We start from the raw sequence: 19,004 nt of genomic DNA, 5'->3' as shown, positions 1-19,004 counted from the left end.
CCTTGTTTTCCATGAAAATGTAGGGGGTTCATGTAAAAAACTATTGAAAATAAAAAGTTCAAACATTACCATATTTGAGGGTAATATGGTCATATTAAAATTAGTTAACAGACCTGAATAATGGGGTTAATGGTGGAAGGGGTATTTGCAATGTTTTGATTTTAGAGGGGGTGCGGTTTGTTTCCCATGAAAATGGAGAGGGCTATAAAACGCTGAGAGTTGAAAACACTTCAATAAAAAATCTTTTATTATTTTATTTCTTTTTTTATATATATATATAAAAGCCCGTTTTATATATAGGAAAATTGAGGATATAAATATTACAAATGCCACTGCAATATTGAACCCTCTGCTAAGAAATGAGATTATCAACCATTCCATTAACCTTCTATCTTGGGGATCTCCTCTCCTCTTTTTTCCTTTCCCTTTTTCTAGTAATTCCCCCGTTTTAGATTGTGCCAATGTGGCATATAAATAATCCAAAGGCCAGTTGAACCCAACAAACTAGAGTTTAAATAAAATTCAAATTTATGGGTGGGTTTAAATAAAAATCAAATTTAGTTTAAATTGGATAACCATTGGATTACTTAAATGTTAGAAGACAACAATCCTCTTGAAGGAGTAAAAGGTGCATGAAAATATTCACAAGCTATAGAGGAATCCTTCCATTGGCTCATTGTCCCTTTTGATAGAACAAACTATATATCTCACGGTCTCTTTCATGTTAGAAGACAACAATCCCCTTGAAGGAGTAAAAGGTGCATGAGAATATTCACAAGCTATAGAGGAATTTTAGAATTCACGTCTAGCACACTCCTTAACCGGTTAATAGAAGTTTTGAAGTGATGAAAATTAATTATTTCCAACATTTTCTTGGGCTGATTCATCATTCTTTCTCATTTATTCACTCACTCATAGCTACATTACATTACATTGTTGCAACAAATTTCATAATAGCCAATTCATAGATGGAGTTGGAATTGAACAAACTATGGGATGATTGAATGGGGTTGTTGAAACTCACTCTCTCGTGCAATGACGAAGAAGAGAAGAAAAAAGAAGAAAGACAAATAAGATTTTACATGGTTTGGGCCTCTAATGTGCTTCAAATAAATAAATAATCCCTTTGCCTATGTGACATCTAGATGTTTATATTTTTAGGGTAAATATCAGCCATAAAGTTCAACTTTAAGTAAGATGCTAGCCACCCAATGCTTACAAACAAAATGCCTTTACAACTTACCTTGACAATTAATGCCTCCAAACTAATTAGAAAACAAAATTTACAAAAATGGTATCATATAAAACAAAACAATATTGGTTTTGCAAAAACCAAGAAGAAAATAGATACGTTGTTATTAATAGATAAAAGAGCAAATTGTATTGGCACCCCAAAATTGAGGTCTCAAAGCACTGACACCCCACTTCATATTTAAAAAGCACAGAAACCCCAAAATTATATTTTCATTGGATATATTTATCAAATTTATCACTAAAAATAATTAATTTAAAAAAATATCCCTATAATAAACAGTGTTTGAAAGGCTTTCAGTAATAAATTTGACAAATATATCAAACGAAATCCAATTTTTGTCTCTGTACTTTTTTAAACATAAAATGGGGTGTTAGTACTTTAAGACCTCTAATTTGGGAATGCCAGTGCAATTTGCTCTAGATAAAAACAATTCCGTAATTGTTAAGTCACCAGAATGGAACACTAATGATGTAGTTTTGCGATAATTTCATGGTCAAACTTAAAACGGGCATAACTTTGGATCTAGAAGAGTCACAGGACCATATGTAGATATTTTAAAAAATAAAAAATAAAATGAAATGAGTTGATGTATAGCATCTCTACCAGGGTTTACCTGGTATATGTCATTTTGACCTTGAAATTCTATAGTTTAGTGGGTCTCGAGGCAATTTTAGTTTTATAGTTCTATTTATTATTAGTTTGAGTTGTTTTTGCATCCCCTAATATTTGAGGGTTTACTGGCTATAAATACGTGTCATTGTTGTCTTATAGAGTACTTTTCAATTTTGAATACAATTTTTCAGTTTATCAAAGTTCTCTTAATCTGTTATACACTTTCATTGCGTCAATTGGTCACTAAAATCAACACTCAACATACATAAAATATTTACATTGATGGACTCAAAAGATTCAAAGTATACAAAATATAGAGAGAATAATCCTTATATCTCCTATAGTCTCAACAATTTTAACATGCACTCCTCAAATCCATCCAGGACTAGGCTAGGTCAGGCTTTTGCAGTCCCAAGTTCTACCTTATATATTATAATCTAAGTCCATTCCTGCCTTGACTCTAATCCAGGGCCAAGGATTACTTCCTTAACCCTAAGCCCTATAGGCCAATCCAAGTCCATTCCCACCCTGATAATCCTTGATTGTGTTGGGTTAGCCCTGCCCTAGCCTTAATTGGCTCTGTTCCTGACCCTAATTGGCCTTGTCTCCAGCATTGATTGACCTTATCATTAGCCCTGGCCCTGATTGGTCATGTAGTTGGTCCAATCTCTGTCCTTGATTAGCCCTATAACTGGTCCTATCCCTGACCTTGATTGGCCTTATACTTGGCCATGTTTCTAATTCATTGAGATCAAGCATCATACGTCCGTTCACTCAGATAAATGCTCATTTTCTAAGGTGCTAGAATGAACATAATAAATAACTTTAAAAGATAAGCAAAAGCACCTATCATGATGAAAACTGATGATTTTAGAGCCATAACATAAAATGCAATAAATAGTAATAGTTTCAAATACTGTTATTTTCCTTTTTCTTTTTCATATGGAGAGAGATAAGTTGGACGGCCTTGTCCCTCCCTAATAGGACAGTCTAATCATATCCCACTTCGTGGATTTTAGATCTTAGCATTCAGAATTCATTGGCTTTTATTGGGTTTAAATGGAATTTCCTTTACCAATAAAAAAGGAAAAAAGAGATAGGAAGAGTTGACGATCACTTGACTTAAGAAGCTAAAAAAAAGAAGGAAAAAAAAAAGAAAAAACAAATCCCGTGCTAGTTTGTTATTTTTACTTTCAAGCTCGTATCTCTTAGAGTGGTAAAATCCACACTTCTCATTGGAGAAGTCATGGTTCGACTTTTGCAAACGACAAAGCTTGTAAACTGGCCTGAATAAATCTTAGTAGAAAAAAAAACAAAAAAAATCGCTTTTCTTTACTGCTTTCCAAACATAACCTAAAATACGTATGAAACGAACCAACGAAAAGAAAGATGGTCCCACACAGTGTAAATCACATTCATCGGGAGAGATAATGAGTTTGGTAAACGAACTTTGACCAATAGGATAACATTATAGGGGCATTTGTGTAAAATCGGTGTCCACAATCAATCAGATTCCTATCTAACGATCTAACCGTTTTGGAACCTCCCCACATTCTTCTCAAATCAAATTCCGAAATAGGAAATTATTCTAGTGAGAAGATTTGGAGGGAAAAAGGGAAGAGAAATTAAAAATAAAATGACACGAAAAATTTCAATCCCGCCGGTTTAAAAGTGAAACGACGACAAAACGAAATAAAACTTCGGCACAGTATATAAGTACTATTTGAAATCCCAACAAGATCTCTCCTCCTTATCAATCTTGCCTCACTTTTCTGTACCGATTTTTCATCTCTGTTCAGACTCGTCGACCAGAAATTGTTGATATGGAGCATCGGATCTCTAAGGGACATGCCATGCGTTGACATTCATGTGGTTCAGAGAAGGTAAGCATCTTGAACTCGATGAATAGTTGCAGGTTTTTTTCATTTCTGTGATTCGTTCTGCAGCTGGAGTTCGATTATTTTTACCTTCGACAAGATTTCTCAGATCTGTCAGCTTCTGGATATGGAGAACAAGTTTCGTAGTTAGGGATGGTGGTCGGTGGTTGCCTTTGTTAGGGTTTCTAGTGCAACTGCTGTTCTGCAGTTGTTTTTTGGTTGGATTTTAGGTGGCGTTTCTCGATTCCGGAGGAAATCCTTGAATTTGGGGATTTTGCTTTGGTTGTTGGATGAAATGAAAGGTGACCTCGTACATGGTCGGCGTGGGAAGCTGCAGAAGGATAAGGTGGCTTCAGGAAGGTTGATTGTCAAGAAGAAAGGGGATGAGACGAGTACTGCTGTCTCTTCTGCGAAGCAGAAAGGATTATATTCGAAGAAAGAGAAGAAGAGAAAGCAGGTACCGACTGATTCGGAATCTGACGAGGACTTGTTAGTTTCTTCCCGTCGGAAGGTTGCTTGCGGAGCCACCCGAGGTAGTAATGGTTCTGCTGCTTCTAAAAATAGTACCTTAGATTATTCAAAGAGCAAGGGAGATTTTGGAAGTGACAGGAAGAAAACTAGGTCGGAACAAATTAAACTAGGAGATGATGCCCAAAGTGTTATGAACAGATTTCCTGAAGATGATTTTGAAAGCAAGAGAAGTAGGTTGGATGTTTTTGAATACACTGATGATCCGATAGTTGACACAAAAAAGCTAAACAAGGAAGCTATTGATGGTGATGCAATTGATACCAGCGGGCACTGCATTTTAAGTTTGAAGTCTCGAGAACCAAGTAGTAGGCGGAGGGAGCTTGGAAACGATGTTAGCAGAAGTACAGTGGTTGAGAAGCGGAGAAAAACTGTTTTTGGGTCTAGCAGCTTCTTAGCTGAACAGGAACAAGAAACCGATTGTTTGGATGAGAAGAACAAGTTTGAGGGAAATACTGTTAGCACTCTTAGGAAAAAGTCAAGAAATTCTGGTGATGATACTATCAGGCTGCCTGGGAAGAACGGTGTATTGAAGGTGATGATCAAGAATAAGAAGGAGGTACTTGGATCCGGAAAACCTTACAGTTACCAGGAAACAGAAGAAAATGGAAATGATTCTGAATCTGGAGATACTTCCATTTGGAACACCCCTCTATATCCTCTCTATTTGAAAAACAAATCTCGTGACGAACCTGGTTCATCTGTAACAAAGAACCAGCTGAATATGCAGAAATTCTCTCAAGCTGAGGATATCAATGCATTATCAAAATTGGATTTAAAGGAGATGGACCTCACTAGTACCAAGAAAGGGGTAAAGAGCAAAGGTAAGAAGAATATAAAAGATGAGATCCCCTCACCTATGCTGAAAGAGGGAAGAGGAAAGTGTTCTAGCACGAAGAAGCAGTTACTACGAAATCAAATTCAGGACATGCTTCTTGGTGCAGGCTGGACAATTGATCGCAGACCTAGGAGGAACCGAAACTATTTTGATTCAGTGTACATCAATCCTACGGGAACAGGTTACTGGTCGATAGTTAATGCCTATGAAGCGCTTAAAAGAGAATATGAAGATAAGAATTCTGGCAGTGAGTCTGGTAGGACCAAATTTTATTTTTCTCCTATACCAGATGAAGTGCTTGCTACACTAACAAGGCAGACACGTAAAAAGATTGAGAAGGAAAAGAAACAGAAGCTCAAAAGCAAGAAAGGAAGTAAGGGTGTCGAAGAAGCCATGGAATTGCAAAAGAGATCTGCCAAAAACAAACACTTTTTAAAGGGTGCCTGGAGAAGCAAAGATGGGGGAAAAATACGTTCAGTATTTAAAAATGCTAGTAAGTTTCCAAAAGGGAGATTAAAGGATAATGATGCTGAAACTCTGCTTCATGAAGAGAGCAATTCGAGTGCCATCTCTCACAAGGGAATGCCAAAATCAGTTAGGTCTCAAAAGTCCAGTTCTCATTTGTTACCAGGAAAGAAGAAAAAAAAATCTAGTGGTTATGCTTTGCTGGTTCGTGGATCCCATACTGGTGTAAATTCAGATGGTGATGATTTCATTCCATTCTCTGGAAAGCAAACTGTACTTTCATGGCTTATAGATTCAGGAACTGTTCCTTTGAGTGGGAAAGTGCAGTATAAGAACAAAAGGCGTACACGAGTGATGCTGGAGGGTTGGATTACCCCAGATGGCATTCACTGTGGTTGCTGTAGCAAAATCGTCACTGTTTCGAAGTTTGAGATTCATGCAGGTAGCAAACTGCGGCAGCCATTCCAAAACATTTTCGTAGAGTCAGGGATTTCCCTCCTTCAGTGCCAGCTTGATGCATGGAATAGACAGGAGGATTCTGAACGCCGTGGATTCCATTTCGTAGATTTTGACGGTGATGACCCAAATGATGACACATGTGGCATTTGTGGAGATGGTGGGGATTTGATCTGCTGTGATGGTTGTCCTTCAACTTTCCATCAAAGCTGTTTGGGTATACAGGTGTGTGTAAATATTTGTTTTTGTAACTTTATTAATTTTCCTGTTACTTTCCTTTTTTGATGTGTATTACCAGGGTTTTTAAGCATAAAAGGTAAAAGAGACATGGAAGTGAATGGTTTGAGTTGTTATATGTTTATTTAATTTATTATTTAAAAAAGGTTATGTTGGGGATCATTTCCACATGCTTGAGAAGTCTGTACTACTCAGATGTGACTTATCCCTAAGATGGCTCTAAATCCTTTGAATCCTAAAGAAAACAAAATGAACTTAATTCCTTCCATAACAGCAGTGATATATTTTATTCTTGTTTACTTGTAGTACTCATGAGATTTCCTTATGACTTCACTTTATAGATGCCATATTCTTTTTCTCGTGTCTTGCAGATGCTTCCTGCAGGTGATTGGCATTGTCCTAACTGTTCATGCAGATTCTGTGGGGGAGTTGGTTCTAGTATTGTTCAGAAGGATCCTGTAACCACCTCTGCAATACCCAAGTGCGGTCTTTGTGAAAAAAAATGTACTAATTCTTTTTTCATATTATTTGGAATTATTGTTTTGTTCTTTAGTAATTGGTTTTCTTACCCTTCTTTTTTTTTTTTTTTTTTTTAAATTTTAGTGAAGTGGAAGCTTTTACTATATATATCTATATTTTTGCTATTGCAGATCATCAATTGTGTGCTGGGGAAACAGAAGCTGAACTTGTTGATACTAATAATCCACACTCCAACTTTTGTGGCTTCAAGTGCAAGCAGGTGTTGCTTTTAATTCCAGGTTTTTCTTTTGAACATATTTTAGCTACTACAGTAGGCTCTAGCATTGGATGCCTGTGTCTGGCTTTGATTAGCAGTGTGGTAAAAGGTTATTATTTCAACTCCAATTCTGATTTTCATCATTACTAAGACTGAAAGAGTTTGGTGATTCACCAAATCATCATAATTTCCTTACAAGGTTTATTAGATCATAAGTGAATGATATTGTGTTTTGATCAAAACTCCACATGTTTTGGCTGGCTGTTTCATTTTTCTAATGTTGGTAGTCGTAGGTATATATTTTGGCCAAAAACTGCTGGGAAGCCTAATTTAACATCACTAGTATATTGGAACCTTTAATTTGTTTTAATAAAACACCAAAAATTATAATTTGGTTTGGTACCCTAGGTTGGTGGTGTATGCTATTTCCTGTTTTAGACACTTCTAAATATGGGTCTTATTGTCCACATAGCTTAGCATTAGCACATAAAACTTCAGTAAAAACAATTAAAGGATGCATTTGGAATGAAGAAAACTCTTTTAAATGTCACAGTTGGCAAGTGGAATTGTACAACCAAGGTTATGGCTCCAGTGCTAAACTAATTCTCCAACTCTGTGTGATGTGATCTCAGAAGACTGAGGGCTAATTACGGGATCTCTAAAATGAATCAGCCCGGTTTGTGCTAATCTGGATAATGTTAGTCAAGATCGATTATGGGTTTCTAGGGTTGAAAATTAGGGTTTTGGAAGGTCTGATTGATTACAAGTTTGGGGGATGTGTCAGAATGATATAATTAGAGTTTGTTTTAAGTTTGAAATATATCGGATGATTAAAAGTTGGTTTCTTGAAAAAATTTAGGTTAGTTTGCTGGGGCCTATGGGAACCCTAGAGCAGGAGGTTTCAGATGAAAGTTGGACAGGTTTCTGGCATTAGGGTGTTGCAAATCTGGTTTAGTTGGCAGATCAATGAAGTTTAATGGAGGTTCAAGAATCTAAGGAAAAAAGGAGTGACAACTGGGTTAGGAAGAGCTGAATCCTTGGGGTTACCTCACTGTTGTTGCAGCAGCTTGTACAGGTAGATCTTGGAAACAATTCTGTCACATGAACGCACTCCCCCCCCCCTTTTTGATTGATCTCCAACTAACTGTCTCTCTCACGGTTATTCTTTTCCTCAAAACTTTCTCGCAACTGAGACCAAGATGGGTTTGCTTTCTCATTACCTTATCCCCCCCCCCCCCCCCCCCCAGTAGCATCTTTCTCCCCAACTTGATCAATGGTGGAAAACCCGCACAATCGATTCACTGTCAATCCTAAAGAAAGTAAAGTATTCACTCAAAACCATGTCCTCAGTTCAGAATCAAACATGTGTGCTTGCAAACATTGAAGTATTGATAAAAATAAGAATAACCATATATATGCTCAATCGAGTGTCAGATAAAAAACAGAACTGAGATCCTTCAGTTCAGAAAATTGATTCAGCAAAGTAGGAAAGATACCTAGATCTGTAGCTACTATTGGCTCCATGGATCAATCCTTTGAACTGGGAAACACCAAAAGCCATAGCAGCCGCAGAAATCAAAGATAAATTGAAGGTAACAATAAAGCCCGTCAATTGATCAACGATAAATAGAAAACCATTATAACTATAGAACAACAGTCCTAGAAGACCGAAACTATAGGTTTGTATTTTTTCTTTCCACCGTGGTCTCCAGATCCAATGAATCATCTGCTCAACAAACAAGCAATGTCACCGTGGCATGTAAATCGTCACGATGGAAAACTGAATTAGACTTTCAACCAGGCAACTGTTTATTGCTGTGATACCATGACATTATAATGAAAAACAGAAAATAATTCTTCCAAAAAAAAGAAAAAGAAGAAAAACGGAAAGAAAGAGAGGAGTGATCAATTTCAGTAGGAGCTTCACTTCTCAATATGTGATGACTCCAAAGTATAAGCCTTATATTTATAGTCTTTAGAGGATTCAAAGTCCTATTCTCTATCTTACTCCAGGGCATATAGGGATTAACTTCTAGTGCTAATCCTGAGATCCTTTCTTTCCCTTTTTACCCTCTTTTCCAATATTTCTAGCAATTGTGATAACTATTAGCTGGGAACAGTTGAGCAAATGAATACATGAAGTTTTCTTCATGAATTTGTGTGATTTAGTGGAGGCAAGGTGCCTTGAGACTCGAGACTATGAGAGGCATGGGAGTGAGAAGTTCAATCCAAATCCATCCTTTACCTTTCTTAGTTAATTGATTACTTGTAAGGCATCGGCATCCTGAATCTACTGCAATCTGAGATCCATTTTAAAGATCTAATGAAGTTGTTGCTATTCTTATTCAATTGCGGAGAGGTGCTACTGCTGATATCTTAGTGATCCTGTTGAGGAATTTCTTCCTAGTTGGAGACTGATTCTACATTATTTGGTTTAGAGCGTACCATGGCCAGCCATGAGTTATCAGAATTATTCTCTGAATTAGTATTTGACATTTGAAGGTCAAGTTTCCTTAGGCTTATGTGGATTGACCAATACCTGTTCCACATTCCGCATTTATTTGAATCCATTGATTTCTGCCCCATAGAGAGGTATTACCCTGCAGAGAATTGAGGGCGGGCTCTGGTGCAATGGTTATTGGTAAGGCTGCTCTATTGGAAACAAATGGTCATGGGTTTGAGTTTGGAAACAGTCTCTGCAAAAGCAAAGGTAATGTATATGCCATGACCCTCTCTACCCTGGTGAGAGCCTTGTACTTTGCACTTGCTCTTCTTACTCTGGAATGAAGTGGGTATAATGCCAGAATTGAAGAGGAGATTTACCAGCTTTATAAGGAGTTATTTTTGTCCTATTTCCTAGTATATTGAACAGCTTGTTTCCAGCACCTTATGAGGTGGTTGCTTAGTTTTATTTGGAGACTGTTAGCTATTGCCAGCCTGTCATGAAGGACTTATTCTCCAGAATTGAACGGATATCACTTGGCTCTGTTAAGCAAGTGGGCCACACAGGCAGCTAGGAGTGAAATTGAAGACTCAATTGCCAGTATGTGGAATATTTGCACAGCTTTTATAATTGTTTTGATTATGTAGGTTTCTATTGAGATTTGTTTCTATTTTTGGTTCTATTATTACCAAACTTATACGTAATCTAAAACCTAGAAGTTGATTAGAATCATTGGAGATGAATTTGTGGATAGATTAGGACTTTTATATGGTTTTCTTGATTTTGTAAATTCTTATAGCCATTAGCTGGGAATGATTGGGTTTGTGAATATTTGAAGTTTTCTTTATGAAGTTGATTATAATCATTAGAGATGAATTGTGGATAGATTAGGACTTTATTTGGTTTTCTTGATATGTATTTCTAAGTTGTTATAGCCATTAGCTGGGAATGATTGTGTTTGTGAATATTTGAAGTTTTCTTTATGAAGCTGTGAGATTCGGAGGATATGTAAGATGCTTCTAGAGGTTGAGAGACTGCAGACATTGAGAAACTGAACCTGAATTTATCCTTTTGCCTACGTTTCTTTAGTAATTGGGTTGCCTTTGAGAAATCAGTTTCCTGAATTTATTGCATTCATGAGATTTGTTGAAGGATCTAATTGGGTGGTTGCTGTCTTTGTGCAATTACTGAGAGACGCTACTACTGATATCTTGGTCCTGTTGTGAAATTAGTTCCTATCTGCCGACTAACTCTGTATTATTTGGTATCAGCACCTACCTTGGTCAGCCATGAGTTAGATAGAGCTTGACCTTCATCACAACAAGGTGATTGTTTTAAGTTAAGAAGAAAAAAAACAAAGTTGAGATTTCCTTAGGTTAGTGGAGGGTGCAATGCTGCTTGACCAGCATCTGGTCCAAATACTGGGTTTATTCAAATCCATTGATTTCTGCCCAAAGAGAGGCACCTTCCATCAGAATTAAATTGGATTTACTTCCAGAATTGAATTTAGAATTGTGAGCCTTGGTGTAAGAGTAAGATTGCTCCATTGACCAAGCGGTCACGGGATTGAGTCTGGAAAGGTAAGGCTGCACACATTATGACCCTCCACAGACCCTAAGTGTTGGGAGATTCTCACAATGGCGATGCCCTTTTACTTCTTTTAAGAAGTTGTTTCCTGTCCTATTTCCTATTGTATCAAGCATTTTATTTCCAGCACGTTATAAGGTGATTGATTAGTTTATTTGGAAACAGTTATTAGCTATTGCCAGCGTGTCATAATTCATAAATGGTTCATTTTCCAGAATTAATCAACTTTCGTCTACCTCAATTTGGGGGGGGGATTCGTGATCAAGTGGCCCCCCTTCCAGCAGGGTATTGAATACAAAATGAAGACTTTATTGCCAATGCATGGAGTATCCCTACTGTTGTTCTAATTAGTTTTATTAGGTAGGTTTCTATTGGGATTTGTTCTGTTCTCTCTCTCTCTCTCTATTTTTTTTAATAAATTATTTTTTATAATACATGTATATGTAATCTGAGCTGGTTGGAAGGCAAGGATCCACGTAGCCAACCCCAGTTAGTTGGGAAAAGGCTTGTTGTTTTTGTACATAAATGTATCTAAGTACAAGGTTGGTTAGATTTAACTTCATAGAGACATTAGGACTTTTATTTGGTTTTCTTTAAATACATCAGTAAATTGTAATAGCCATTAGCTCGTAATGATTGAGAGGCTTAGTCCAAAGTTATCCTTGTACTTATCTCTTGAAGTCCTAGATTGAAGGGGGATCAACTAGGGGCCATTTAACCTGGATCTTATATGATTTAGGCAATCTAAGCACGCCAGAATAGGTGTGGGGCCCACTTGAGGTTCTTAATGGTGGGGGTTATGTTAAGTTAGTGTAAAGTACAGTATATTTTTCTAGTACAACTAATCAAGTTGTTAAATACATGGACTTATGGAGGATTTAGTAGAAATAGAACTGCAGATTAAAGGGCAATTTTAGGCAAATGGCTGAGTGGATGGGTATGAAACTTGAACTGGGTCCCTCTTAGGGTTAGGAGAAGACATAATCAAAATTTTGGCAGATTCCATAGTTAGATTTGGCCAGACAAATTTCTTGTGAAAGTAACCTTGCTTATGATTTTCATGAAGGTAGTTGCACTCCTTCAATGGCAGTGGCTTAAGTGAGCTTGAAACTTTTCAATAAATTTGGATCTGTGAATGTTATGGTTTTAATGGACTTGGCTACAAAGGAGATTGAGCGCAGGCGACACTAATGGAGGTTGTGGGTTGGTTTTAGGTCCATCAAGGTAATTGATCACAATTTGAACCTCATCCAATGAAGGTTCAACCCATACATATATCGAACCTAGGTGTTGTCAAAGAAAAGAAGTCCCACTTGATGATGGATCTACATTACTAATCCTAAGGTATCTGGGCTGTCTTTCAATTTGGGGGTGGCAAATGGTGGCCCTGTTGATAGGGTGGAGTAACTTGGATGTGGTGGTGGTGATTCTATAAATGCCAGACGAATAAATGTAGGAGGATTAGAGGACTGGGTTGATCAGTCCCATCTTCCCCATGTAAAAGGAGTCCACTCTTTCATAGTTGGAGTCTTTTCCGGATAATATCCAACATGAGTATAATGTTGGGCAGGCTAGCCGGATAAAATGAGAGGGACGCTGGGATATTTGTATAGGAAGGATCTTAGGGTGAAGCAAGTGACGTGGATAATGGCATTTCTATCTTCATCAGTCACTCTAAAGTCGGAGATGTGGGATTTTTGGATATTGATCTGGAGACCCAAGAGGTGCTCAAAGAGCAAGAGTGAGTACATGATGGAAGACATAGAGGAGGCATTGGAGAAGGTAATGAGGTAATCACTAAAGCAAGGTGGGCTTTGCACTGGAGGAATTTCTAAATCTGGTGCATTGATCTTTTCTGTTACTTTTAGATCTCGGTTTGAGATAGTGGGAAAGGACTGGTGTCTCTTAAAAGTTTATACTTATTTGCACATGTTGGTACATTGAAGATGCAAATCTATACCTGGAAGGTCTTTCCCTTTATAACCAATAATTTACAGAAACTGCTTAAAAATTGTCTTAGTTAGGATTAGAATGTTTAATAATTATTGGTTATGGCTTTTCCTAAAATCTGTATATCTGAGGCTTTATTTATTTTAAAGCCATTGGTTTTCTGGAGCTCTTATGTGCTGAGGTCTTGGTATGAAACTGTAATGCCTCACATCATTCTAGTTTTCTTGTCTTGTGTTTCCTGATACTTCTTTCAGCCTGCTTGTCTTCTTTAATTTGGTGTCTGCTTATTGAAGGCTGCATGAGTTTGTTTAATCTTTATTGATGTTTTTTGTTTTGTTCCTTTTTCTCCTTTCCTTTTTGTCCCTTGGGGGGGGGGGGGTCTGCAGATTTTTGAGCAATTACAGAAGCTTCTTGGTGTCAAACATGAACTGGAAGATGGGATTTCGTGGACTCTCGTTCAGCGTTGTGACTTGGACTCGGATTTGTCTCCCCGTGTGCTGCCTCAAAGGGCTGAATGCAATTCTAAGCTAGCTGTTGCCCTGGCTGTTATGGATGAGTGTTTTCTGCCCATTGTTGACCGGAGGAGTGGGATCAATTTGATTCACAACGTTCTGTACAGTTCTGGGTAAGAACGCCTGGATAAGTATTTTTAGGAAGAGTTGGTTGGTGTGAAACTATTAAGTTTCTTATTTTCACAAGGTTTGTAAGTCAAATTTGGTATGTGGTGCAAATAAAATGGAGCATTGAAATTCTGGCCAGTTTTGGAGTTGTTTTTTCTGAAAATGTAGACTATTAGTTGGTGGTTTGTTTATTTTTGCTCATTGGTAGGATGAGGGGGTCCTTCACTAAGTCTTTACCATCTTATGCACAAAGCAGTTGTTGGAGAAAGAAGTTCCATATTTTTTATGTTCTAGATTTCATTATTGGTTATACAAATTTTGGAATAACTACTGTGGTTGGATGAACTTCTTACATGTATAATGGCTCTGCATCTGTATTTGAATACTTTTCTTTTCCATGCAGCTCAAACTTCAATCGTTTAAGCTACTGTGGCTTCTACACTATCATTCTGGAGAGGGGTGATGAAATCATATCTGCAGCATCAATCCGGTAATCTTCCTCTTTAAGATCTTGGCAATCTGCTCATTGTGCTTCTGATTGGTTGGAAAAAGAGCACTTTGACATTGAGGTTCTGGAGAGGACTGGAAATTTTGTTCTAATCCTTCAAAGATACAATAGATCAGAAATTCTGAGCATGTACTCTAAAAACTGGGCAGTTATTGGGCTGATGAGGATGTCCATTGGCTTAGTTCCCAGTTTGGACAGGCTAAGCACCATGGCTTTGTAGAAGTAAATAACAATAACAGTGCATAAGATTTTTGAAATGATTTAACTGTAGATGGAAAGTGAAGGATACCAACTGTGTAAAATAATGGTTGATAACAGATAATTTTTTGCGAGATATACTATGCTGTATTCAGCCAGGTCAGGCATCTCCTACCGAGATTCAGTTAGCTGAAGTATGGTGCAGTGGGGAGGAATTCTTTAGTATCATTCCGCGACCAGTCTACAATTCCTTCGACCAGTCTACAATTCCTGGCCTTTGGACAAATTCCAGTAATTTTATTGACATTTTGGGACACCTAGGGCATACTGACCTTAAGCCATTCATAAATATTTCTCGTGGTTCAAAAATCTAGTGAGACAATCCATGTGTAAAGATGAACCTTTTGCCCTGACTAATATCCCTCTATTAGACTTCTGTACTTGCAAGTTGGAACTAGTTTTTAATGAATATTTTTTCTTAACCAGAAGAAATAAAAAAAAAAAAGATGATACGACTTTTCAACAAACTGATTGGTGGAGAAGGATTTAAATAACAATCTCATTTAGTTGGGATAAGGTTGTTGAGTTGTATGCGACCCCAGCCATTAATACCTGTATTGGACTTCCAAATTTTTACTAGGTAACCAGTGTGTACTTGTAGGTTATGTTGGTGCCTGGTACCCTGAGTATTCAAATACCATACACGTCCAGTGTTTGATAAGCATCATGTTATATGTAATCAATGACCGGTCGTTTCCTGTGCTAACGGTCTCCATTACCTGAATGATTATTGGAAAGATCAGAAAATTGTTGGGCAGTGTTTCTATGAGCGACTTTTGTATAGACCTTTGTGAAGATGAGAATACATATTTCTTTTTCTTTTTCTTGAAGCTGCTGCATTCATATGGTTGATAGAAAACTGTGGAAACTGGCTGGTCTATTAGAGTTTTCAGAGTTTGATTTATGGCTATGGTATTATGGAGATAAATGTTTAGTTCTGGTCTTGTCCATATTTATCCTTGTGTGGTTTCAACACCATGGTTGGGGCCTCATACTTGATTTATTCTGGTTGTGAAACCCCTTGTTAATTATATGTTGTCCTTTGCTACTTAGGCTTTCTACGTATACTTGTTAGTGACATAAAATTGTTTTTAAATTCTCAAGAGATGATTTATTCAATTAAAGGACCTAATCTGTAGATTTTACTTATATTAGTTGATTTCACATTTTCATGTTTACACCAACTGATTGAAGCTTCTGCAATGTGAAAAAATGACTAAATTACAAATATATATGATTTAATTTAGTTGAGTTTACAGCACTTGGTGGACTTTCTATCTTACAGGATTTGTTTGTAAATATTTTGCTCCTCTGGTGCTGACCAAGTGTTATGCTTTTATAGGATCCATGGGACGAGGTTAGCGGAGATGCCGTTTATTGGGACTCGTCATATTTATAGACGCCAAGGAATGTGCCGTCGGCTTCTAAATACAATTGAGTCGGTATGGAATTTTGACTTTCTTATTTCTTATTTGTACTTCTACATATAATTAAAATAAAATTAAGTTATTTGTACTTCGCATGCCTTAAGAACATTCTTGTTGTTGTTGAATTTGTGGGAGCGGGAATAGAACTAATGATATGTTACCTTGGTATCCTTTCCAGCAATTGCTTCTCATCTGGGACTCTTAAGGCAATTCACATTACAATGTTCTGTTATGAGAAAGAAAAAAAAACAGTTGATTAGTTTGAGATGACCTTGTACATTTGTCAGTTTATGTGCATGGTAAATTTGGTAAAGTCTGGGTGTAATTGTTGGCAAGTTTGTCACTGATTCTCAAAATCTGGCTAGAATGGGGAATGGAACTACTGATATGTTTACTCAGTATCCTTTCTGGTAATTGCTTCTGGTTTGGGAGTCAGGCATTTCACATTACATTTTTTTTATAAAGAGAAACAATTACTTGTTTGGGAAATTTTCCTTGTATACTAATCATTTAAGTGCATTCTTGTACTTTGGTGAATTTTTGTGTGCTTGTAGTTGGAAGTTTGTGTCACTGATCCTGAAACCCTAATAAAAGCAGAAGTAATTTGTAAATGATTGTAATTACATGAAATCACCCCAAAAATTGTCTTCTTGTGTATTGGCACTGTTAGTTGCATACACATAGATACATGGGTTGTTTACACTTCTTTGTTTCTATGTCCAGCTTTACCTTTTTAGGTTCTACTCATACCTGATTTGTTTTCAACCTTGTATTTTTCTCATCTCAAATCTTGACTCTTTTATGGGGATTAACTTATGCTGGAAATCATGGTTAGGTTCTCTGCTCTCTAAATGTGGAGAAACTGATAATACCTGCCATCTCCGAACTTATGCATACATGGACTGTAGTTTTTGGGTTCAAACCTCTCGAGGAGTTGCACAAACAAGAAATGAGATCCATGAATATGCTAGTGTTCCCCGGTGCTGATCTTCTACAAAAGTTTCTACTGAAATATGAACTCTCTGAGGGGAATGTTAGTGCTGTTGAAGGTAATTCATTGCTAATGTATTTAATTTTTCTGTAAGCTCTATTTATTTTTATTTATTGAAATTTTGAAATCTTGTTCCATCCTTGTCCAGTTGTGGAGCCTATCATGGTCCAGAGCAGTTGTAATAGGCCTAAGGCAGCAACAGTATATGATAGGGGTTGTGTTGCTGAGCCTGATGTTGCTGCCTCTGACGAGGGTGTTGTCCGTGATGATCAAGAAAAAAATGAAGTTTCTGCTGTTGGATCAGGTTTCCAGGATAATGGTGGTTCTTCACATGATACTTCTGATGTGATGCAAGGTCCGTTAGATGGTCCTGCTAGTGTTAATGTGTGTGCTTCTGATGAGGATGTTGTCTGTGATAGTCAAGTAAAAATAGATGAAGCTGCTTCTGTTAGATCGGGTTTTGAGAATATCAGTGGCTTGTCACATGATACTTCGGATTCCATGTGCAATCCTTCAGATGATCCTGGTCAACCTATGTGTCAAGCTTTCAAGGAGAGAACCACATCATATAAGTTGGCAGAAGGTTCTGTTGACTCCGCATCCCTCCATTCTTGTCCCACAAAGGATGAACCTGTGGAAGGAAAAAAACCCTTGCTGGATTCTGCTATGGCATGTCCTACTCAATCTAGTTCAGAGGGTGAACAAGATTGTTTTCTTGAAGTAAAGCTTGATGTTGCTGATACCAAACCTGCTAAAACTGGTCTTTGTTCTCTAGAGGAGATTTCCCTTCAGAAAACTACCGAGATAATTGAGTAGCATTGTTGTTTTTGCTTCTGATTATGTGCTACTGGAGAGAACATCCGTGCATCGGGTTTCATACATTAGACTTCTGTGACGTGAAAACTGAAATCGTTGCTACTGACCCTTATTTGCATACTCATTGTTGATGGAGTATACACACCAATCTGTTGGTGCTCTGAATTCCCAGGTGCCAGCTTCTTTGCATCGTTCACAAGTTCCAGTAGAAATATTGTTTGCGACCTATCAGAGGGTACCATTCACATGTGTCCTGATGATGCTCAATTCCTTTCTACTCTTTTTTTCAATTTAGTTTTCAGGGTTCCAGAGAAAGTTCTTACATCAGGATTCCAAGTTGCAAAGGTCTCCAAATTTTTTTTGATGCAACTGTAACTGATATTTACTGTCAAAAGAGGAGCTTTCGAGGTTGAGTTTTTACCCTCGAAGTTTTGGATGGGGATCTGTTCTTTATTGATCCCAAATGTAATAATGTATCATCATTGTAAAAGTTTTGACTCAAGTAGTGTATTGTGGCTTCAGTCATACCTGCTTTCCATGCTTGTGCTTCCGTACTTCTGTATGACTTTATTCTCAGGCCAAGTTCAAACAAGTGGACTTTGTAAATCTGCATCAGTGCATTTCCCAATATTAAGATGTCCGTGGTGGAGCATATACTTGTGGTGTAACTTGTTTTGAGTTGAACCATCAGAATTATTGTGAATGTTATGTACATGATACTGCTGGAAAATTTAATTACCTTGATCCTGATGCTGTTATTTTTTTGGGGTCTGAAATCATCGATGAATCATTGTGTTTGACTGATTTTGGTTCTCAGATTGAATACTTGGATGCATGTGGCATAATTCTGAGTCCCTTTGCAGCAGCCTTTCCTTAGTTCTGGTGGAGGTGGTGCATATGTTATTCCTAAGATGATTATTGATCTAACCAGGCAACTTTAAGTTTACTCCAAGCAAATGCTTGATGAGCATGTTGCAGGTGCTTTTTGAAACTCCACCTTTATCTCCACTGTGAAATTGTAAGCAAAGAATTATTCTAAATCTTTTGCCAGTTCAGATGTTAAATTTTAAAATGAAATTTGCATGATAGGAACCCTGTGACATTGCCTGAGCAGTATAATTACCATATATTCTGTTATACTTTTTGCTGCCACTACAAATTTCTTCATGATTTTCATAGTAGGGCATCTCGAGATGGTTTTTTGCTGTACTGTTACATGGGACTATCCGGAGGGCAAATATTAGTACGTACGTCCATGACTTAATACTAGATGTTTAGCTTTTTTATGTCTCAAGGGTTAACTGTTGTGCTTCCCAAGGGGGGTTGGGAAGGGCCGGGGCCTGGAATTATCTGTTGAGGTACATTCTTTTTCTTAATGGATCTATATTTATGGGATAGTT

General features: G+C 37.3%; 1 protein-coding gene across 1 annotated transcript; it reads left to right on the top strand.

Moving 5' to 3' along the window:
• Positions 1 to 3,898: 3,898 nt before the first annotated feature.
• Positions 3,899 to 18,693, top strand: LOC149003443 (uncharacterized). The gene is made up of 8 exons (XM_089136432.1): positions 3,899 to 6,256; positions 6,640 to 6,772; positions 6,919 to 7,007; positions 13,371 to 13,609; positions 14,008 to 14,094; positions 15,713 to 15,812; positions 16,633 to 16,846; positions 16,937 to 18,693. The coding sequence occupies exons 1-8, from the start codon at positions 4,040 to 4,042 to the stop codon at positions 17,602 to 17,604; spliced, it is 3,747 nt and encodes a 1,248-aa protein (XP_088992558.1). The 5' UTR covers positions 3,899 to 4,039; the 3' UTR covers positions 17,605 to 18,693.
• Positions 18,694 to 19,004: the final 311 nt, after the last annotated feature.

The sequence above is a fragment of the Hakea prostrata genome, chromosome 10 (assembly GCF_041222555.1).
Source record: "Hakea prostrata isolate BN-2017 chromosome 10, UWA_Hpros_2, whole genome shotgun sequence".
NCBI lineage: Eukaryota > Viridiplantae > Streptophyta > Magnoliopsida > Proteales > Proteaceae > Hakea > Hakea prostrata.
Note: the sequence above shows the minus strand (reverse complement) of the source record. Positions and strands in the feature narration are given on the sequence as shown.